This window comes from Cervus elaphus, chromosome 24 (assembly GCF_910594005.1).
Source record: "Cervus elaphus chromosome 24, mCerEla1.1, whole genome shotgun sequence".
Classification (NCBI taxonomy): Eukaryota; Metazoa; Chordata; class Mammalia; order Artiodactyla; family Cervidae; genus Cervus; species Cervus elaphus.
Genome location: NC_057838.1, coordinates 64,141,459 through 64,165,421, shown reverse-complemented (window position 1 = coordinate 64,165,421; position 23,963 = coordinate 64,141,459). Strand labels below are relative to the sequence as shown.

The 23,963-nt window shown below is 45.8% G+C and overlaps 2 protein-coding genes across 3 annotated transcripts in view; both read right to left on the bottom strand.

Annotated features, from left to right (window-relative positions):
* Positions 1-23,963, bottom strand: part of XCR1 (X-C motif chemokine receptor 1) — a 315,914-nt gene that overhangs the window by 81,467 nt on the left and 210,484 nt on the right. Inside the window, exons 4-5 of the mRNA XM_043886843.1 lie at positions 10,167-10,345; positions 9,059-9,232 (exon numbers count right to left, since the gene is read on the bottom strand). The gene's annotated coding sequence lies outside the window, so the exon portion shown is untranslated. The remainder of the gene's footprint in view (positions 1-9,058; positions 9,233-10,166; positions 10,346-23,963) is intronic.
* Positions 1,225-7,542, bottom strand: CCR1 (C-C motif chemokine receptor 1). Of its 2 annotated transcripts, none has more exons than XM_043886836.1 (2): positions 7,042-7,542; positions 1,225-3,678 (listed from the first exon to the last, which is right to left on the bottom strand). In XM_043886836.1, the coding sequence occupies exon 2, from the start codon at positions 3,611-3,613 to the stop codon at positions 2,546-2,548; it is 1,068 nt and encodes a 355-aa protein (XP_043742771.1). In that variant the 5' UTR covers positions 3,614-3,678; positions 7,042-7,542; the 3' UTR covers positions 1,225-2,545. The 2 variants fall into 2 exon arrangements, with proteins under 2 accessions (XP_043742771.1, XP_043742772.1); XM_043886837.1 differs by lacking the exon at positions 7,042-7,542 and adding an exon at positions 6,418-6,789.

Sequence of the window (23,963 nt, the reverse complement as noted above, 5' to 3'; positions counted from 1 at the left end):
TGGAGGTGTCCTGAGTGACCAAGGAGGGGTCTGGCAGGAGCAGTCAGATCTCTCATCTGATGGAGCTGGAGAAAGATCACCCCCGCTGTCCTTCCTCTATTTCATTTAATCCTCAGAATAGCCTCATAGTGTATATACTACTCTAATCCTTATTTTATAAGGAAACAGTCATCCATTCAACCAGCAGTTACTGAGCTTGCTGTGTGTTAAACTTTACTGAGTTTACACAAAACAAATGTTAAGTGTGATTGGTTATGTGTGTGTGTGTGCGTGTGTGTGCACGCACATATGCACACATGCATTTAGAAAACAATACTGGAAGGTGATGCACTAAATTACTAATATGCTAAGAGGCTGCATTTGAGTAGTGGAATAACAGGTGCTTCCATTTTCTTCTTTGGGCTTTTTGCCTGTTTCCAGTTTTCTACAAAGAACATAGATTGCCGTTGTAATAAGTTTAAAAATAAGTATTATTTCAAAACTTGAATTGGAGGATGTTGTGAAATAGTTCTCATTATGATACTGTAGTGGATCAAATATTATACTTTGATTCAGTGTTATTTTACCAAAGTAGTAGACAAATGTTTCTTAATTCCATTGAACCTCCTCTTCATACTGCGGAAAAGGCTGGCAGGGTTACATGTGGAGAGCTGACCCCAACCTTACCCCTGAGGCCTGTATTCGCCCCCGTTTCCTGTGTGGAAGCATAAGCCCAGTGCAGACTGACCCCTTCCTCCTCACACACAAGTTCGCTACACCTTCATGACACCACCTTCTTTGCACAAAGACGGCAGGAAAACACAGTAGGTCCCTGAGTGAGAGAGCGATTTGGTAAAACCCCCGACCTCTAGCATCCACCAGAAAGAGGCCGCTCAGCGGTGTCACTGTGTGTTAGGTAGGACCCCTGTTCACTTAGGGTGCTTTCTGACTGAGGGGGTCCTCCCCCACCTTTGCCGTCCTGGCACCATGGGCTCGGAGGCAGGTCCCCTGCCCGCCGGGCCTGGGCTGATGTCCATGCACCCGTCCCCTGCTGTGCTGACAGCTCAGGGGGGCAGACGGCCCTTCTGCACCCGCGTCTCCTGGGGCTCAGAGCTCTGGGTTTAAACGAAGCAGGTCCTTGGTCACTGTTGCCGGACTGAATTGATTTGCACCAACAATCGTGAGGACACTGGCAAATGAATTAGGGTTCATTCCAGTGGCAGAATTCAGCGCAGGTCCCAAAGCCAAAGCTTAGAAATGATTTATTGCCTGGGAAAGTGATCCCAACATGCTGCTGCTTAAAAACAACAACAGTAGAAGAGTAACCACAATCAAAGTTCATCTTGCTTATAAACATAAATATGCACAGCAAAGATAAAACTAAAAGATGTATCAAATAATGTACAGTGCTGTTTCTGGCTAGGGGATTATGAATGATTTTGACATTTGTTTTTTTTTCTCTGTTTGTGTTTTTAAGCTTTTCTAGTAAATAATTTATATTATTGGAAAAATTATTTTTTAGAGAAATGTACAACTGAGGGAAAAGGGAATAAAGACATGTCTCACTTCAGGCGAGAGCTGAGGTGTTAAGGACCTTTAAGGTAAATGAATTTCTTTGAGTTAAGGGTTCCTCGACTTCCTACACTGACAGAGTCCCCACCCTTCCTGGTAGACATTGCCCTCCCTGCCAGCTTCAAACCCTGTCCACTTGCACACCAGGTCACTGTCCTGCTGATCGATCCAAGGTGGCAGCCAGAACTCTGATCCATACAACTATAAGGTCTGGATGGAGGTCCAGAGGAAGAAAATCAACCCTGTCTCCTGTTGCCTGGTAATAATTTCTGCAGTAAAGCTGTCAGAAATTACTGCTACATCCCTCAACTGACAGGGAAGGGAGATTTTGAAAAATAGTCAGAAAGACAGAAGTACAGCATCTTATATATTTTGTCTGTGTCTAGCCCGCTGCCTGAATTCTTCCAGTTCAGTAGTTATAAAAATTCTACCCAAGGGCTTTCTCAGCCCCACTGCCAACAGCAGTTCCCCAATCCCATTTCCCACTAGGTGTCAAGTTCTTCCATCAGGAGCTCGAGGTTCCTCATGGTTTCCAAGAACCTAATCCTGCCATGGGGGTTGGGGGGAGTGGGTGGAGGAGGCCGCAGGCTCATGCTTGGCTCTCAGTTCAGAGCAGAGGCAGCTATGGAAATCAGTTTCCAAGTTCACCGGTGTTGAAGGCGGTGGATGCTCAGTGGCTGGTTTACAAATGTTAATGTTCACAAATCTGAACTCCTGTTTGGGACTAAGCCCTTCTCTGTCATCCTTTGTCCCAGTCTTCCGTGATGTCCCATTTCATTCATTCATCTCCTTTCCACAAAAGAGAAGTTCATGGAGAAAATTCAAATGCCAGCAGTGATTTTGTCCTGAGCACCTTGGAATTCCCTCAACCCCATGTGGTCAGAATGCCACATCAGGTGAGAGAGTTGCTGGGAGACCAAGCTGCCTGCTCCCCAGCCAGCATGCCCGGCAGGTCAGTCTTGCTGGGTCCTGCGTCGGCCCCCAGGGGCCTGAGTCAGAACCCAGCAGAGAGCTCATGCTCGCCTGTGGAGGGGGACATGGAGCTGACCCTCTCCAGCCTGTCTGTGGAGAGGAAGGGGAGCCACTTGGCTAGGTGCACAGCCACCAGCCGATGGAACAACTGCCGCAGGTACTTGCGGAACCTCTCGCCGACAAAGACATAGATTACAGGGTTGACGCAGCAGTGGGTGTAGGCGATCACCTCCGTCACCTGAATGGCCAGGTCCAGCTGTCTGCTCTGCTCACACTTACGGGTGAACAGGGAATCTTGGAAAGCGGAAATAAAGACACTCAGATTGTAGGGCGTCCAAAAGAGAAAGAAGATGATCATGATGACAAAAATCAGACGCACGGCCTTGGCCTTCTTCTCATTGGGTCTTGTGAGCAGAATCTTAATAATCGCTGTGTAGCAGATGATCATGACCAGCAGAGGCAATACCAGGCCCACGATGTTCAGTTTCAGAGCCTGGAACTGCTTCCACTCTGTGAAGCTTTCAGGAGGAAAATGAAGACTGCAGGTGTAGTGGCTGAGCTCCCACTGGGTCTTGGAAAAGTACAAGCCGGGGACAGAAGCCAAGATGGCCAAGACCCAGATGACAATGCTGGTGATGATACCAAAGGTGACAGTCCGAGCCTGCAGAGCAAACACGGCATGGACGATGGCCAGGTACCTGTCGATGGTCAGCAGGATGATGAAGAAGATCTCGCTGTATAAGCCTATGAAATAGAACCCAGAGAGCAACTTGCACATGGCCTCACCGAAAACCCAGTCATCCTTCACCTTGTAGTCGATCCAGAAGGGCAGCGTGAAGAGGAAGATGAGGTCAGAAATGGCCAGGTTGAGGAGGTAGATGCTGGTCATGCTTCTGAGCCTCTTGTACTGCACGAGGACCAGGACCACTAGGATGTTGCCGATCAGGCCAATGACAAACACCACCGAGTACAAGGGGGGCAGCAGCTGGGCCCCAAAGGCCCGCTCCTGCACCTTCTGGCACGGGGTCGTGTCCCCATAGTCGTATTCGGTGGTCATCTCATAGTCCTTTGCGGTGGTTGAAGTTTCCATGCTGGCTTCTGCCACGGGTCAAGGGAAAGGTTTCTGTGTGTATCTGCTGTTAAAGGCAGTGGGCTCTGGACAACAAAAACAAGGCAGTGAGTACACATCCTTCACCCCTGGACAACTGTTTACCGAGTGCCGACTGTGTACACGCCCTGTGGGGCAAGGGAGACCCAGGTCCTCTGGACTTGATGCAACCCGGAGTCTACCACACGAACAAACACGGCGTGCACACGTCGCTAACTCAAGTGCTCTGGCAGTGAGTGCTCTGAAGGGGACGTCCAGAGGAGGGAGAGCGCAGGCAGGGGGGACAAGGGGAGGCCTCACGCATGTTCCCGACCAAGGCTTCCTGAGAGCTTTCCGTGGACTCGGCGCTGGACTCAGTGTTAAGCAGCCCTTGAATGGGTACCACGGTCATTCCCTGTTTTAGAGCTGAAGGCGCACACGTCGGGGGCAGTCAGGACACAAAGCTGCTGAGAGCAAGAGCCGGAGCTCAGACCCAGGTGTTCAGGCCCGTTCCTGAAACCCCCTGCCCCTCCTCCCCAGTCTCAGAGCAGTGACTCTGCACTGTGGGGTCCCCAGAGGAGGCCGGGAAGGAAAACAGTTCTGGCTGAGAGTCAGAAACTTGCTGACAGATCTTTCTGGCAGATTCTCAGCCAGGGGTGATAGAGTGCCGTGGGGGCAGGTCAATGTGAATGTTTGTTCGGGCGTCATAGACACTGGGGACATCACTGTCATTAGGTAGCCAGGGCCAAGGATGTACTGCGATGAGAAAATCACCAACAGTGCTGCCGTAGGGAGAGCCTAGGAGGCCAACCCATCCCCCGGGCTGACCCGGGTACTCTGAAGGCCTCCTGAGACAGCCGTGAGGAGGAGTCAGGAACAGGCTGGGAGAAGTGAGGTGATTTGGTAAGGAGAGGGGGCCCTGGGGAAAGAAAGGCTCAGAACAGTCTCAAGGCAGGAAGTGTCACGCAGCGACCAGACACAGGGCGGAATTCTCCTTAAAAAAAAAACTTTAGATATTTTTCAATCAGGGTTGCCTCAAAACAAAAACAAACAAAAAGCCTGACTTTGTAGAAAATCCCCAGCCCCTGCTTTTTAGCACTCCCTTCCATCTTTTCCAATCACTTATTGGAAACTCCTCCCCAAAGGGAGCACAGGTTTTTGTGTAACCTACCGGCTCTGTGACCTCATATAAGTTAAACTACCTCCCTGAGCTTCAGTTCCTCATCTGTAATGTGGGAAAGGACCCTTACCTTGCAGGGTTAATGTAAGGCAATGTCTGAGCCTTGCCCTGGAAATTATCAGGTTCTCAGTAAATATTAGGGGACCTCCTTCCTTGCAGGTGCCCTGCTCTGAGGCCTGGTGCCACCAGGATGTAGGCCACTCCCTGTAAGTCTCCCTGTAGCTAACCTGGAAAACGAATGCTGCTTGAGAGTGATGGAGGCACGGTCCCTTCCATCTGCACTGCACTGTGAAACTTCCAGAATGCTGCCATCAGAGTAACTGATTTAACCTAAACTTCAATCAGTAAAGTGAGTGGTACTTACAGCATAATTTCCACCTAACATCTTGAGAGTCCAGTGCTCCGCCTTCCATAGAACTTAAAGAATGTTTCCTGCTCACAAAATTCACATTTCTGTGGTGGCTTTCAGGTTAAGGCACAGGATGGGGGGGGGGGTGGGTGTTGGGCCCCCAGGCTGCGGGGAGGTCATTTCCCATCAAATTCACCCCTACGGCTCTCTCCTCCATCTCTGAGCTTGCATACAGCCAGTCAAGCCTCTTTCTGGAGAAACCTAAGGTGGCAAGTAACCAAACAAGCTGCGTTGGCAATCTCTGATTTCTGCGGCCGCTGCCAGTGCAGACAGCTCCGTGGGGCAGTCAGCACTTCTGGGTGTGTTCTCAGGCTTACTGCGTGAGCAGCGGGCAGCACAGACAGCAAGGGGTGCAAGGCTGAGCCCGTGAGCCCAGTTTCTGGGGAATTCAGGCAAAGGTGGAGGCAAACCACATCAGCGCTGTCAGGGGCCATCTGAACAGAGTCACCTTCACACCCACTCCCACTTTCAAGCCAGATCACTATTTCCCCACTTGTCGGGCACCAGAAACAGCTCCTGGACACACTGTCCCTAAAGGGAGATGGACCGGAGTGAGGCCCTGGAGGCAACACCCAAGGAGCATGCCATGCCAAGTGCCAGTCCGTCTGCAGCCTGCTACTAACGTCTGCCTCAGGCCGTTGCCCCAGTAGTCCAGCGCCAGCATCCTTTATCCTGGGAGTTGGTGAAGCCTCTGGACAGACAAAGGGCCGTCTGTGGTGGTGGAAGACACCCAGGCCTGGTAGGGTGCAGGAGCTGGCTTCTTCTGGCTCATCAGAGCCAGCTGTGTGCAGCTGTTCTGCATCCAGCATGCTGGTGACTCAAAGTCAACCAGAATGGGAATATTTACACATGGGAATCGGCCAACACTTGGAATCAGGGCACTTTTCTCGGGAGAATTAGCTGATAAACACTTACCAGTGCATCCATGCCCTTCAGACTGAATAGCCTAGAGTTGTCCTGGAGCCAAATGGGGACTTAAGGGTCAGTGAGGGGCAGAGAGCCTGGTGGTCGGCTGTGCAAACTTCTGGGGATTTCTAATCCTGAAAGCCTGGGACCTTCCAGATCTACTGGAGGAAAGGCTGAAGTAGATACGTCCAAGTAGCCCTCATGTCACTTATCTTCAGAACAAAATTGTGACCTTCCTCTTCTTTAGAACAGAATGGATGCCCCTTGCCCTCCCCCGCCCCCCACAAGGAGGTCACCTGGCCAGCTGCCTACCTTCTGGTGGGTGAGATCCTACCTCCTTCCAAGACAGCACACAGTCCTGATTTTGGGGCTTCTGGAGTCTAGCCTTCTTAAGAAACTGTCTCAGTATCAAATCATCTTTGCATCTGCAAAGCTTTTACTAATTAGTATTATCCTTTTGCTGCAATTTCCTCTTATACCATGTTTGGTCTTTGAGTACATGGGGAAATTTGGCAACTGTCAGTGTCTTGAATAGCTTTCTTCAGAAAGTATGTTAATAGTGGGCTGACTTTTTAATCAGTCATCAACAAGCAATCACACAAGAAAGTATCCTGTCATTTTAGAAAGAACAAGAATCAGCTGTTTTTAGAAAGAACAAGAATCAGCTCAAAACAAAAAGAACACCCTATTTTACATCTGAGCACTCATATAAATCCATCCATCCTCAGTACTGCTATACAAAGCACTGTCTTTCAGATGCACTGCTGGGTTACTTAGGCATTTGACTGGCCCTCAAAGAACTCCCCATCTCTGAGGAGACAGACTGATAAACAAATCATGTCCTGCAACAGGAGAATTACAGTCCAATCTGGCCATGTGCAAACAACAGTGCCTTCAAAAGTAACTGACAAGACCGAAGAGACAAGTTCCACTTACTCTGGCTTCAGGGGACTGTGTCCACGAAGTGTTTGTTTCTGAAGCTTTTAGATGCTTTATGAATTCAAGGGCAAGGTCCTGAGTGAGTCGGAAGTTCTCAGTTTCCTGTGTGATGATGGAGATAGAACTCCGGGTCTCAGGTTTTCAGAACAAGAAGGGGACAAAGATCCTCTTTCTTGTACTGCTGGGTGTCCAGTTCCTGAATGCCAAGTTCACTCTAAGGTTTTTCCTGCTCACTCAGCTGTACTTCTCCTCGGGCAGCTCTGCTTTAAGGGGATTGGGTGGTGGGGCTGGGTGGAGTTGAGCAGGGTGAGGTGGCTGGCAATGAATGTTTCTGGAGCTTCTGAAGCAATCTAGTTCTTGCCCTCAGTAAGTAGTCTTCCTCTTCTTTTTTTTAAAGATTGCAAATGAAAGGATTTAAACAGGAAATCTGGGTTCTGGGTCCTTAAAACAGTCTGGCCCTACCAGCCCTAGAAGGGCAGGAGGTCACTTCTCTTTGGCACCCCCTAAGTGCCTGTGCCAGCAACTGCTCAGCGCCCCTCTCTGCTCCCCAGCCTGCCCCACAAGCCCCAGGGAGCGGCTCTATGACGAGGAGCCTCCTGCCTGGAGAGAGTCCAGGTTTGCTGGATGGCTGTCGGCTGTCGGGCCCCTCCTCTATGACCTCACAGATTTCCTTTTTGCGTCTAATCCATGACAACTGATTCTGACCCAGTCCTGTCTCTGCGTCTCCTTCCTGTCTCGATGCCAACATCCTAGAAAGCTTATGCTCTGTGTGACCTTGGCTGCAGGCAGCCTGTCTGTCAGTGAGGCGCGCCTTTCAGATTCAAATGCTGCACTAGCAGCTTAACTTCCAAGAGGGGATGCAGCGTCTTGACCTTTGAGCGCTCTCTGTTGTCTAATCCCAGGACGCACTCTCTCTCTCCAGAGCCAAGGAGGTTGCTTCTGGTCCCAGGTCACATGCAGACACCAAAGCCCAATGGGTGAGTGTCTCACAGATGGACAGAAGGGCCTTTGCGGCACATAAGTGGCTCCTAGGCAGTAGCCCTCCCCATCACCCCATCTCTTCCCCCACCCTCCCACTCCATTCCTCTTTAATTTCCTTCCCCAGGCTCTCTTCCCCTCCCCCCCCCCCTTTCTCAGGCCATAGACTCCCTTGGCCCTCCACCCAGAATTCTACACCCCCTAACCTGACAAACCACAGGGAAAGGTCTAGCAGTCCCTCTGCTCTGCTCAGCTGCCCCCTTGTGCTGGGTCAGGTTCCAAAGTCAAAGAGGCTGTTGGACACGTCCATGCAGATCTCTCTCATCCTGCCCGGATCACCCAAGAGACGCTCCCTCCATGAAGCCTCCCTACTCTCTAAGGCAGGAAGTCACTCGTGACAGGCAGGTGCTGGAGCTGAGAGTTTTAAGATTTTGGAGGGGGGTGGTGGTGGTGGTCGAGTTTCCCTTAGTGACACTTTATTGTATAGGTTGGACGTCTGGACAATGAACAGCAAGGCACCACTCAAAATAGCCCAAAAATGAAAAAGAATAGAAGTCATCATTTTCTGGGCTTCCCTGGTGGCTCACTGGATAGGAGTCTGGCTGCCAATGCAGGGGACATGGGTTCAGTCCATGGCCCAGGAGGACCCCACATGCCACGTGGTAACTAAGCCTGGGTGCTGCAACTACTGATCCTGTCCTCCAGACCCTGGGAACCCCAGCTACTGAGCCCACACGCCCTGGAGCCTGTGCTCTGGAACGAGCAAGGTCATCGCAATGAGAAGCCCAGGCACTGCAACAAGAGAGTAGCCCCCACTTGCCACAAGGGAAAGTCTGACCAGCAATGAAGACCCAGCACCGCCAATAAATAAATAAACAGAAACTATAACTTTCTAAAAAGAAACCTTGGATGTTTATCTCAGGTTGGGTACTACTCTCTAATGCTCTCTTGTAATAATCCTTGATTTCACTTTTCACATGCATCTCTTTTTTCACAGCCTAATAAACAATCTCAAAACTTTGGGGCTTAAACTCACAAGGAGATTGTTCTGTGATTCTATGACTTAGGCGGGTGTTCCCACATAGCCTCACTCCCACGACTGATGGTGGGCGCTGCTTGCTGACTGGACCGCCTCAGTTTTCCATGTGGCTCTCATCTTCCAGTCTGCCAGGCTGGCTTTATGCACAACAGTCTCAGGCATGAGAAGAACCTGTAAAGCATATTAAGGAAACGTCTCTGAGGTCACAGAGGATCACCCGTGCTGCATTCTATCACTCACAGCAAGTCACAGAGCCAAGCCACAGACAAGGCAGTCAGGAAACAGAATCTGCCTTTTCAGGGGAAGAAATAAAGTCACCGTGTAAAAGCCAGTGAGTACCAAGATGGAAGGGCTCTGAAGCCATATTTATCTTCTACCAAAAGCACAGGCTTCCTCTAGCTCCCTCACCCGGGGGTTCCTTGAATTCCTCTCCTCTGATGGTCCTGTCTTCCCCCATCCTTAGCCACTCATTCCTGTGACCCTCCCTAATCCTGGGATTTTACCATCAACAACATCTGTGTCCTTTTCATCTCGGGTCCCAGCATCCCAGCCCCTCACCTCCTGTCCACCTTTACTTCTCACTACCTCTAGCATCTCAGCTCCAGTGGTTCTTTGACCCCAGTGCAACCAGTGACATTTCAATTTCTTCTGACCCTCAGCCTCCTCATGCCCTTACTTCCATCACCTTACAGTCCAGGGGCCATCATTACAGTCCTGCCTGTACACACATCCTCAAAGCCGTCACTCTTTTCTGATCTGGTTGTGTCCACCTGGCACAAACCCAGTCCTGATTAGATCGGAATCCCCACCGCCACCATGAAGTTGAACACGGCTGGAGGGAACCACACAGCAGTACTGACTAGGACCCCCTAAATTACTGATGGCCACGTGCCAAGGGTCCCTCATGCCCACCAATGGCATTCCCCCCTTAGACATTATCTCACACTTTCTGCCTTTTCCTTGAACCTCCAGCACCACCTCCATGATCCTCAGTCTTAGCTGATGACCTTGTTCCCCACGTCAGCGAGAGAACAGAAGGCTCAGAAGAGACTGTTTACACATCCCACCTCCCTTCTTCCCATCCACCCTTCCCTGACCCTTCTACCTGCTTCCCTCCTGCCACGAGGATGGATTCTCCATGCTCCAAGTTCATCTCGTCCACGTTGCCCGGGATCCTCTCTCATCAGCATGAGGACATCATTCTAGTCATCTTCTCCTGTATCACCAGTTTTTTTCTGTCTGCCAGATTATTCCCATCAGTATACACACATGCTCTTATTTGATCTGAAACAAATAAGTAAAGAAACAAACAAGTTAGCAAGCAAAGTCTCCCCTGATTCCACTTTCAATTCTAATTACGATTCATTTCTTTTTAAAAATAATTTACTCATTCAGCTGTGCTGATTCACAGTTGTGGCACATGGGATCTTCACTGCGGGATCTGTAAGTTGTGGCATATGTAATCTAGTTCACTGGCCAGGGATCGAACCAGGGCCTTCTGCATTGGGAGCAAACAGTCTCAGCCACTGGACCACCAGGGAAGTTCATCTAATTACTGATTCATTCCTGCACAGCTCTTTGCAATACTCAAAAGAGCTGTCTTTATTTGCATCCAGTTCCACTTCACCCCAGTTTCTAGAACCTGCTGTCCCCTAGCCCCCGGTGATTTTGTCAGGGTCATCAGCGACCTTCATGTGGCTAAATCCGATGGTCAGACCTCAGGCTGTGCTGGACCTGACAGGTCAGCACATTTGACACCATTGCTGCTCCCTCTTCTTGATACTCTTCCTCTGCGTGTGCAGGATCCCAGTCTCCTGGCTTTTCCCTCGTTTCACAGCAGCCCCTTGTCAGTTCCCACTGCTGGTTTTTGCTCAGTCTTCCAGCTTCTTTCCTTGGTATGCACCAGGCCATGGTCCTTGAACCCCTCTCCTCCCAATCTACAGTCACACGTTTGATGGCTCTATGCTCTCTCATGGCTGAAAATGTCATATCCACTCTGAAGAGGCCCAAATGTACATCTCCAGCCTGCCCAGCTCCCTCAAATCTAGGCTCATACCCAACACTCTGCTCAATGTCTCCACCTGGTTTTCTCAAAAGCTTTTCAAATAGAATTCCTGATCTTCTCTCCAAATTTTATTGTACTGTCATCTACACCTAGAGGTAAATGGCAGCTCCATTCTTCCCATGGAACCTACCAAAACCTTGGAGTAACACTTGAATCTACTCTTTGGAACCTGACCTGTGATCTTTTTGCAGAATCTGCTGACTCCATTTTCAACACACAAAGACTTCAATCCCTTCTTGCTTCACCCACTGGCCCCAGTTTGGTCCAAACCAACCAAGATCACAGTCTCTTTTCAAAACAGCAGCTGGAATGATTCTTCAAGAGTTACTTCAGGTCAGGCACACCTCTTCCAAGTCCTTACATTGGCCTGCAAGGCAGTTCACCACCTGCCCTCCTCCCGTCTCTGACTTCATCTGTTAGTTTCTCCTTCACTCACTCTGTTCCATCACTGGCTCCCAGGATGCCCCTGAACACACCAGGTACCTTTCCACCTCAGGGCCTTTACATGTGTTGTTTCCTCTGCCAAGATGCCCATCCCCGACATGCCTGGAAAGCCTGCTCCCTCACCTCCTTCATTTCTACGTGCGTGCATTACTTTCTCAGGAGGTATTCTCTAACCATCTTATTAAATTGAATCTCCTCTTCTCCCACCTTAGAAATCAATGACCCCCTTCCCATATTTACTTATTACTTCCTGGGTTACATATATTTAATATGTAGTTATTGTCCAGTTTCTCTCAATGTAATGACAGCTTCCTGAGAGCTGGAATGTTCCCTGTTTTGTTCACTGCTGTAGCCCCACACAGCAGGTGCTCAGTAAGCATTGTTTTGGCCATGGTCTGCAGCATGTGGGATCTTAGTTCCCTCACCAGGGATGGAACCTGTGCCTCCTGCATGGGGAGGGCGGAGTCTTAAACACTGGACTGCCAGGAGTCCCACAGTAAGCATCTCTGAATGGCTAAATTGCAAGAAATTTAGAGCCAGGATACCCAGAGAGCACATTAGCAACAGCTCTGCAGTTTATCCAGGACCCAGGGCACTTCCATCTTTCCAACACACACGGGTCAGCGCTGCTCATGGCCACGAGATGGTTGAGCTCATCCAGGCCTGATGACATCTAACAGAAAAAAAGTGCTGTCTCTTCCTGCTGTCGGTTCTTAGAAACAAGGAAGCTCGCAGCAGTTTTGTAAGAAAACATCCACTGGGGAGCTGGATTCTCTGCAGTGGAGGAGACAGCCCCTCCACCTGGCCTCCCCGGGTAGGGCTAGGCAACAGTGACCCAGGGAAGGGATCAGCCCCTCTCTGTAGTTCTTCTGCCTCAGGCAGCTGCTCAGCAGGAAGCAGACACTGGGGGGCAGGATGTGAGAGGCTATGAACAAAGGGGGAGCACTGTATCTCCTCCCAGCCTCTTTCCTCCCCTCCACAACCTACTTGAATACAGGGGCCTCTGGGGGAGGTTCCTGTCCATAGAGCCCAGAGCATGGCCACCGAGCCCACAAAGGCAGATGCCAAGGGTTGCTAACCAGACGGTGACAGTTCCCTGAAATAATACCTACAAGCACTGGGTGCTGGCTCACAGCTAGGCGGGGACTCAGGAAGGAATGAAGACGGTGAGTATGATCCTTTCTTTGTCCTCCGATCTAAGCTGCAGACTGTCACACGTACACGTATGCACCCACTGACTCCTCTATCTGCTCTGAGAGCTCTAATTCATGGTTGCTGCATGCTGGTATTCATTCCCTTCCATCTCATTTCTCACACGTCTACCAAATGCCCTCTTCCCTTGCCTGTTGTGCATGCTAAGTTGCTTCAGTTGTGTCCGACTCTTTGCGGCCCTATGGACTGTAGCCCACCAGGCTCCTCTGTCCATGGGGATTCTCCAGGTAAGAATACTGGAGTGGGTTACCTTTGCACCAAGGGATGGAACCCACATTTCTTATGTCTCCTGCATTGGCAGGTGGGTTCTTTACCACTAGCGCCATCTGGGAAGTCCCCTTGCCTGTTATGGGATTTCAAATATGAGTTAGGCAATGCCTGGATCTAGTGTTAACTCAAGGTCAGATCTGTGGGCTGGCTACAGAAGACACTGCCTGGGAGCTTGGTGGTAATGAAGATTATCAGACGCCACCCTCTGACCTGCAGAATCTCAGGATGCGGGGGTGTTGGATCCAGAAGCTATGGTTGAACAAGTCTTCCACATGCTTCTTATTGGTGCTGGAGTCTGAGAATCATGGCTGGACCCTTGCCCTTTAAAGTGTGACGGTAAAACCTGAGTGCTTATCAGAAATGCAGACTCTCATGCGTCACCCCAGGCCTACAGAGGAGAATCTGTACTTTTTACTAGCTTCCCCAAGGATTTCTTCGCACATCCCTGTGTGAGACACTCTTGTCTAGAATGTCACAGTCCAGTGGTGGAGACATCTCCTTGGGTTCAAGAGATGCACCGGAGGAAGGTAGGAGGGGTCCAAAGTGCTCTGCAGAGACAGCTACACTTAATCTGAGACTACAGACAATGAGTTGGAGTCTATCTGAGAAGTAGGCAGAGGACCAGGGGTTGTGTTGCCAAAATGGCCTCTGTTCACTGGTGCCGAACGGAAACACAGAGATAAAGTTTTGGGTGAAGTAGAAAAGACATTTTATTGCTTTGCCAGGCAAAGCGGGTCACAACATGCTAATGACCTCAAGACTGTGGGAAGCTCCTGCAGGGGGTAGTGAGAATTTGTACAGTGTTCAAGGAGCAGGGAGTAAGCAGCTTGTGGATGATTAGTGGTTGGCAACAAGGTGAAGTTTCAAGCATCTTCAACGTTCTGGTTTTAGCCAGCCTAGGGTTCACGATCTTGCCAGGGAACTGGGAGATTGGTGATCTGCTATGTTGTAGAATGACTGTCTAAACTGTTACCAGTTCCCCAGTCCAACAGCCATTCTTTGCTTCTACATCTTCACATTGAAGATCATTAACTCTTTTTTTTTTTTTAGGATCATTAACTCTTTGTTGATCATTAATTCTTTCATTTCAGTTCAGTCGCTCAGTCATGTCCAACTCTTTGCAACCCCATGGACCACAGCACGTCAGGCCTCCCAGTCCATCACCAACTCCCAGAGTCTACTCAAACTCATCTCCATTGAGTCGGTGATACCATCCAACTATCTTATCCTCTATTATCCCCTTCTCCTCCTGCCTTCAATCTTTCCCAGCATCAGGGTCTTTTCAAATGTGTCAGCTCCTCGCATCGAGTGGCCAAAGTACTGGAGTTTAAGCTTCAACATCAGTCCTTCCAATGAACACCCAGGACTGATCTCCTTTAGGATGGACTGATTGGATCTCCCTGAAGTCCAAGGGACTCTCAAGAGTCTTCTCCAATACCACAGTTCAAAAGCATCAATTCTTTGGGGCTCAGCTTTCTTCACAGTCCAACTTATCACACAACTACTAGAAGAACCACAGCCTTGACTAGACGGACCTTTGTTGGCAAAGTAATGTCTCTGCTTTTTAATATGCTGTCTAGGTTGGTCATAACTTTCCTTCCAAGAAGTAAATGTCATTTAATTTCATGGCTGCAGTCACCATCTGCAGGGATTTTGGAGACCCCCAAAATAAAGTCAGCTACTGTTCTCATTGCTTCCCCATCTATTTGCCATGAAGTGATGGGACCGGATGTCATGATCTTAGTTTTCTGAATGTTGAGTTTTAAGCCAACTTTTTCACTCTCCTCTTTCACTTTCATCAAGAGGCTTTTTAGTTCTTCACTTTCTGCCATAAGGGTGGTGTTATCTGCATATCTGAGGTTATTGATATTTCTCCTCGCAATCTTGATTTCAGCTTCTGCTTCATCTAGCCCAGCATTTCTCATGATGTACTCTGCATATAAGTTAAATAAGCAGGGTGACAATATATAGCCTTGATGTACTCCTTTGCCCATCTGGAACCAGTCTGTTGTTCCATGTCCAGGTTCTAACTGTTGTTTCCTGACCTGCATACAGATTTCTCAAGAGGCAGGTCAGGTGATCTGGTATTCCCAGCTCTTTCAGAATTTTCCACAGTTTAATGTGATCCACACAGTCAAAGGCTTTGGCATAGTCAATAAAGCAGAAATAGATGTTTTTCTGGAACTCTTGCTTTTTAGATCATCCAGTGGATGTTGGCAATTTGATCTCTGGTTCCTCTGCCTTTTCTAATACCAGCTTGAACATCTGGAATTTCACGGTTCACGTATTGCTGAAGCATGGCTTGGAGAACTTTGAGCATTACTTTATTAGCATGCGATATGAATGCAATTGTGCAGTAGTTTGAACATCCTTTGGCATTGCCTTTCTTTGGGATTGGAATGAAAACTGACCTTTTCCGGTCCCGTGGCCACTGCTGAGTTTTCCAAATTTGCTGGCATATTGAGTGCAGCACCTTCTTTAGTCAGCATTTTACTTCAAAACAAGGACACAGAGGCTTGTTCAACCTCCCTTTTTCTTTGATACTCCTCAGTCTTGAGGACTGAGAACAAAAAAGGAAATAAAGTTTTAGATTCCTCAGTCTTGATGAAGGAGAACAAGAAAGGGAACAAAGTTTTAGATTGAGAGGTTAATCATAAACTTGGTAAGGAAACTCAATTTTAGTTCCCTTTGTTTCAATTTTCCCCAACTTTTTGAGAGAATGGGTTGGTAAACTGCTCTGGTTACTTCCTGCTGACCTGGGGGCATAGTCCTGCCTAATTTGGAGAATGGACAGAGTTGAAAAGAATCCTGAGTTTCAAGCTTGGCATTAATATTTTGTATTAAGAAAATATTACCTCTATCTTTGATTACCTCTATCTTTGATTGCTTTGTTGTAGCACATGGAGAAACATTCAGAATTATTAGACATATTACAGTGAAGAAAACGTCTAAAATACACCTTTGAAATATTTTTGAAAAGAGTCCTATTTTAGATGGCAATCAGGAAATTAAGTGTTGGAGTGTTTACTGTTTACATATATATTTAGTAACCAGGTAGCCTTTTGCTTGGTGGCTATAGCTTGAGCTGTCTCATTTGCTATTACTATTTTTAAAGTAGGAGTTTTCATACTTAAAAAGAGGACATTGAGACCATATGGGTGCAGTTGGCAGCTGCTAGTACGTACTGTTTAAAAAACGGTTGATGGTGTTGTGAAGTATGATCAAGTTTAGAGAATTCAGGTTTTCAGTAACTTAGAAATGTGTCTGAACACACATTCATAATAGCTACCTAGTTCCACTTGGGGTGTCTGAATGATAGTTATTTCATCTCAATTTTTTAAATGTAATTTTCTGATGGCTAAAGCATGTTTAATAGGCCACAAAAGGCTGGTCTGATTAGCCTGAAGTTCAAATTCACCAAGTACAAGTCAGAACAATTTCCCCATACCTCAACATGTGAAATTTTCTTCCATAATTTTCCCCCCTTTAACTGCAAATCTTTCCATAAACATCACTGATAATCAAAATATTTTCCCAACATTGCCAAAGTGACCAAGTTGCCTCCTCTGGGTCCATTTATGCACCTTGATGCTAGGCCTCTTTTTTTCCCCTAGTTCTCCATGTTGGGGGAAAACTAATCAGATATCATTAACAAACTCAGAGGTATATTAATGGGGCAAAGTTTTGTAGGCTATGCATTTTACCACTCGCACTTAATTGTCACAGCATTGTACATGTGCTTTTAGCAATATACTTAAAATAAGCAGTGATACATGTCATGAATAGTTATACTCTGTGACAACTTCACTACAGAATTTTCTTTTCATCCTGAACATTGGGGTCTAAGTATGCTTAGAAGTAAAATAACTTTCCATGATGATAGGAAGACAAACATTCAGTAAACAGAGCAACTGAACTGGTTGTCTAATTCTTACAGTCCTGGAGCAGACTTATACGTCAGCCGTCTTCTACTGTTGTCTCCTTTTCATCTGGTGTGGGTATCCTTGGGGGTTAACAGTCTTTTCTATAGACAATCCTATACGGACGCTCTTCTTAAATGGGAGATATGGAATTAAGAGTCAATTCCCTTCAGTTTTGTTGCACATGCGCTAGTTAAGAGTACCTATAAGGTCCTTTTATTTAGCTTGGAGAAAGTTTGTTAAATGATACCTTTTCCAGTGTACATAATCTCATAGTTGCAGGTCACAAGACATTTGATCTTTATCCAAAGAAAACCACTGTGATCAGACTTAGAAACAAGCTTAGAATATTCTTTTACTAATTAAATTAAACTGTATAATAATGTAACACCACAACAAGGAGCCATCCTGGACAGAGATAATAAATACAAAGCCTCGGTACACATAAAACTTCATGATCCACAAGAGTTTAATATTGAAACATAATTTTCTTCTCTAGATTATCTTCATTTCTATGAAATCTAGCAAAATTAAGACTAATTCACTTAAAATAGGTTTGTTTTCAATAAACATGAGCAGATTATTCACATGAGTGTAACTACCCATATGAACTCTTTCAAATTGACTGCACTGGAACTTAATAGGAATCTCAGATCGAACTTTCAAAATGCCTCTAAATGCCAGAATAGCCATGCCAATGGCCTGCCTTCAAATTCTTCCTGTGATATTTATGGATTGGGTAAATTTGTCTCTTTTCCCGGTTTATGAATATTTAAATCCCTGCACATGCCAAGAGATAGTCTATCCCATTCACCTGATAAAGTTGCTTAGAACCAAAGGGTCTCTGATTTCTAGAGGAACCAGACAGAGAGAAAAGAAAAATATGATAACTTTACCCACAGATATAAACTAGCAAACTGTTGTAAATCATAAGTAGCTTGAGTAAGAAGGATTTTCTGTATATTAAAAGCAAAGATGAGAAAGCTGGTAGTGGGCTCGCTGGTGGTCCAACGGTTAAGAATCTGAAGACAATGCAAGGAACCTGGGTTCTGTCCCTCGTTCAATCACATTTTAGATGTGTAATCTAAAATACAATACAAATGAGCCTATCTGTGAAACAGAAACAGAATCACAGACACAGAGAACAGACTGGTGGTTGCCAAGGTAGAGGGGTTTGAAAGAGGGATGGAGTGGAAGGTTGGGTTGGCAGATATAAGCTTTTACATATAGAGCGCATAAACAAGGTACTACTCTATGGCACAGGGCTTCCCTGATGGCTCAGTTGGTAAAGAACTGCCTGCAATGCAGGAGACCCCAGTTCGATTCCTGGGTTGGGAAGATCCCCTGGAGAAGGGAAAAGTTACCCACTCCAGTATTCTGGCCTGGAGAATTCCATCGACTGTATAGTCCACAGAGTCGGACATGACTGAGTGACTTTCACTTTCACTCTATACCACTGAGAACTATACTCAGTGTTCTGTGACAAACCATAATGGAGAAGGATATTTTAAAAAAGAATGTGTATATAACTCAATCACTTTGCTGTATAGCAGAAATTAACATAACATTGTAAATCAACTATACTTCAATAAAAAGTATGAAAACTGAAAAAAAAAAAAAAAAAACTTGTACCCAGATTTTTAGAGCAGTGTTATTTACAACTGCCAAACATGGAAGAAACTGAGATGCCCTTCAGTGGATGAATGAATAAACAGACTGTGATACATCCAGACAATGACATATTATTCAGCACTGAAAATAAATGCTATCCAGGCCATGAAAAGAAGCTTAAATACATATTACTATGCGAAAGAAGCCAATCTGGCAAGGGTACATACTGTATGATTCCAAAGCATGACTTTCTGAAAAAGGCAAAACTAAAAGGAGACAGTAAAAAGATCAGCAGTTGCCAGGGATTAGGGAGAAAAAATGAAAAGGCAGAGCACCTTTCTAAGGGTGATTTTTAGGGTTATGAAAATGATACCATTGTGATGGACACATACTATTACTCATTTATCTAAATTCATTAGACTGTACAACACCAAAAGTATACCCTACTATAAACTAGGGACTTTGGGTGATGATGAATCACTGCAGTAGGTTCATCAGCTGTGACACTGTTTGGGGGAAGATGACAATAGGGGAGGGTGAGGGTGTGTGGGGGTAGCGGGTGAACGGGAAGGGTACTCTCTGTCCTTTCCCCTGGGTTTTGCAGTGAACTTGCAACTGCTCTAAAAAATAAAGTCCATTAAAAAAATCTTATGAGGCCACAGGTAACTTAAATAAAGTTGAAGTAACTTTACCAGAGGTCCCACAGCTGCACAGTGATGCAGCTGAAGGCAGAGCAGACCGGACCCCCTGTCTCTCTCCGAGGCCTTACCAAATCAATACATTCTGCCATTTCTATGGATCTGATCAGAAGCTTCCTTTCTGTGTGACTTGCCTTTATTCCTTCTGCACATGAATCACCTGTGCAGACCGCAATCCATTTGGAGTGGGACCTGACAGCCTGCATTTCTAGGGAGCTCCCTGCTAACAGCGATGGAGCAGGTCCGGAGGGGACACTCTGAGTCACCAGGGCTTGTGTTCCACCCACACCAACCTGCTAGCTAAGTCCTACACACACCCTGAGTTTTATCATCACTGTGTCTTATGGATGCTACCTGCTCCCAGAACGTCTTACTGCTGCATCTTTTCTTGTTAAAACTCATAATCTCCCTTAGATATACACATTAAAATCTATTCTTATGATAAATCAGCACCTGACCCTCACCTACCCCCACGGAGAGGCAGAAGTGATTTCTCCCTCTGACGTGCTTCCCTTGCCCTCAGCACCATTTCCTGCAGGGCCTGCTTCTCCTTACTAACTGGCACCTCCCTGCTCACTGACTGTGCGTCTGTTCACTTTTGCTATTTTGAAAGCACTTTGAGGAGAGGAACTCTATCTCTTTCATCTTCACAGGTTTCTTAACAGCAAGCAGGGCTTTGTACACGAAAAGGAACATGATCTTGCCTTGCCCCTTTCTTATTTCCCTGACACTGGCCCCCTTTTCTGTAAAATGGGATGTTTGGACTGCAGTGAGGTTTAAATTAAATGTCATATGTTCACTGCCCACAGTAAGCCCCTGCCTGATAAATACTTATTGAATTGGATTTTCCTCTTTTATTATCTGAATAAGGAAAGGAGGTGGGCATGAAAGTGAGTTAATGACAGAGCTGGGCCTAGTAGCAGGTGACTCAACCTTTATTCAAGTCGTTCTTACACTCTATCAAGCTCCGGTGTACTTTATTTCAGTTATGTGAGTACCTCCCCGTCATTTCTATGACTAAAATTCATCAGTATTTACAGAAGAAACCTAGAATGCTGTTTCCTGGTTCACATTTCTTGCACAAATCATTGGCTAAAATTCAGACAGGGCTGACAAATTAAAGGCATTGATGTATTCTTACATCTTGGTAAATGGTAAAGTAACATAATGTATTGAATAACCATCTAGAATGTAATGGTACGTCTACATAACTCAAAATAACCAAATTTAAAAATAGGATATGTTTCCAGATTAAACATGATCATAGAAGATAAATGATTATGATCAACCAGAGTTATTCCCACTCGCTGGGAGACCTTGGCAAACTCTTGATTTCTCATTTGCTTCATCTGTAAAATGCAGATACTATTAATACCAATCCCATTACCTGCATCTCATAGTTCATGAAATGAGCAAAAATTGCCAATTTATATAAATGCTGTAAAATATAGCAAACTGTCCACGTGCAAAGAATCATTAGCAATAAGCTTTGGGCATAATCCAGAGCTGGGGGTAAAGGCAATTTATGTGAATATACAGAAGGTAGAAGTCTTGGGGAGGACCAACGATTAAGTATTTCGCCTACTATTATTACTCTTTAGATTTATGGTCTTTGCTCCAACTGCTCCAGGTATGAGACGTGAGACACGTGTGAGGAGGTCAGAGAGCAGATTGCTTCTGGAGCCACCTTCCCTGTTTTAGAATGAGAGAAGATGGTTTATCTGATGTAGGCACGTTGACTGGCAGTGCAGGCTTGCAAATTCCTTCAGTATTATGTCTTCTAGACTGCATAGGGTGCTGAGTGATTAAACTTTTTCTTTTTCCATGGAAGTAGCGGAAGATAACATGCAAAACTGAGTTGTGTGGACTCAGGAAAATTCCCTGCAAATCGTATTGCTCATCTAAAAGTAGCACAAAGAACTGCACATCTGTCTGTCTGTATAAAACAAACAGAATCCGGACTTCATTAATGGACCTGAGGAATAAATTATTCTCTAATGAATGTTTTTATAATCACAGTGGAGAGGAAGACTAGGATACCACAGGAATGGGACTCCACCATACTAATCTGTTGGTGAAAGCCTGGAGGAGGAGTGGGCAGGGAGGAGTCCACAGCTGTGTCTGATGCCAGAGAGGTCATGCCTTCTCTAAAGATGGGGAATGTAGAGGCTCTGGGAGGTACCTTATTCTAGACTGCCAAGGAGAATGCCAAATCACCCAGGAGGATGGCTTTCTCTTTTAGCTTTTGGCGGATAATCCAGGAACAGCCCAATGTGACTTTTAACTGAGACTCCAGACATAACGATCTCTGTGCCCTGAAGATCACAATGTCCACAGGACATGGGCTAATGAGCTACAGCAACTATGGGACAGGGCACTTGGGCTGTTTGACTTTTGCACCCAGATACTGCTAACACATGAAATACTTAATCATCTCTCTGGCTGCCTCATCGAATGTTTGCTGTCATTGGCTTATGATCACAAGCGCCTTTATTTTGTAAGGGAGGACAGAGAATAAATTTAATTGACTCAGGGGTGGTGAGGAGGAGAGAAAAGGAGGCTGGAGGGTGATGCGGTCTCTCTTCCCTGTCTGGCTCCCTGAATTGCATCTGAGCCCTGATGCTGGAGGACTAAGCTGCTTTCATTAGAGACTGTGAGATCCTTGCAGGTCTGAAGACTTGTAGGCTGTAGGCTCAGAATTGTCTGTGAGTTACCTGGCCCAGCCCTGGGACCCAGAGGGCTGGCACCCTCACGATAAAGCCCAGTAGTGAAGGCTTCACTGATGCTAGCAAGAGGCTTCTCAGGCAGACTGAGTGGGGGCAGGCCGAGGCAGCGGCAGAAGCGCTGTGGTAACAGCAGCTAACAGACTGACTTGTGGACACGTGTGGGACCCACTTGGGGGCCCTTTGAAGTAACTCAAAAATATATTCTTGACTGGGCAGAGGGGAAACTTTCAACCTCAATTCAATGTACTTTGGGCATACTCAAAAAAGGATCCATTGACTGCCGTGACTAGGACTTCCAAAACTATGTTGAATAATAGTGGTAAAAGTGGAAACTTTGTTTTTGTTCTTGATTATAGAAAAAAATGTTTTTAGGTTTTCACCACTGAGAATGATGTTTGTAGTGAGTTTGTCATATATGACCTTTATTATGTTGAGACAGGTTCCTTTCATGTTCATTTTCTGAAGAGTTTTTGTTTTTTTTTTATCATAAATGGGTGTCAATTGTTGTCAAAAACTTCTTATGCATCTACAGAGGAGACTGGCTGGCTATACAGTCCATGAGGTTGCAAACAGTCAGACACAATAGAGCGACTAACACCTTCACTTTTTTCATTGAGATTATCATATGATGTTTATTTTTCAATTTGTTAATATGGTGTATCACACTGACTGACTGCATAGATTGAAGAATCCTTGCATCCCTGGGATAAACCCTACTTGATCATGGTGTATGATTACTTTAATGTGTCGTTGGATTCTGTTTGTTAGTATTTTGTTGAGGATTTCTGCATCTACGTTCATCAGTGATATTGGTGTAATTTTCTTTTCTTGTTATATCTTTGTCTGGTGTTGGTATCAGGGTGATAGTGGCTTTGTAGAATGAGTTTCAGACTGTTCCTTCCTCTGAAATTTTTCGGAAGAGTTTGAGAAGGACAGGTTTTAGCTCGTCTCTAAACATATGATAGAGTTCACCCATGAAGCCGTCTGGCCCTTGGCTTTTGTTTTTGTGGGAGATTTTTGATCACAGTTTTGATTTCAGTGCCTGTGACTGGTCTGTTTCATAATTTCTTATTTCTTCCTGGCTCAGTCTTGGAACGTTGTACTTTCCTAAGAATTTGCTAATTTCTTCCAGGTTTTCCATTTTTATTGGCATATAGTTGTTCATAATCTCTTATGATCCTTTGTATTTCTGCATTGCCTGTTGCAATCTCTCCTTTTTGTTTTTCATTTTATTGAGTTGTCTTCCTTTTATTCTTGGTGACTCTGCCTAATGGTTTGTCAATGTTGTTTATCATCTCAAAGAACCAGCTTTGGCAGTCCTAGCCATGGCAATCACAGAGGGAAAAGAAATAAAAGGAATCCAGATTTGAAAAGAAGTAAAACTCTCACTGTTTGCAGATGACATACTATACATAGAACACCCATAAAGATACCATCAGAAAATTATTAGAGCTAATCAATGAATTTAGTAAACCAACAGCATACAAAATCAATACACAGAAATACTTTGCATTCCTATACACTAACAACAAAAAATTAGAAAGAGAAATTAAGGAAACAATCCCATTCACCATTGCAACAAAAAGAATAAAATACCTAGGAATAAATCTACCTAAGGAGACAAAAGACCTGTATGCAGCAAACTATGAGACACTGATGAAAGACCTCAAAGACAACACAAACAGAAGCAGCTATATATCATGTTCTTCAATTGGAAGAATCAATATTGTGAAAATGACTATACTACTCCAAAAATTCTACAGATTCAAGGCAATCCCTATCCAATTACCAGTGGCATTTTTCACAGAGCTAGAACAAAAAACTTTATAATTTGAATGGAAACACAAAAGTCCCTGAATAGCCAAAGCTATTAGTCAAAGCTAATCTTCAGAAAGAAAAAAGGGAGCTGGAGGAATCAACCTTCCTGACTTCAGACTATACTACAAAGCTACAGTA

What these genes read in the sequence shown, in the direction of transcription:
- CCR1 (XM_043886836.1), bottom strand. Translation starts at nt 3,613, where the DNA reads ATGGAAACTTCAACCACCGCAAAGGACTATGAGATGACCACCGAATAC.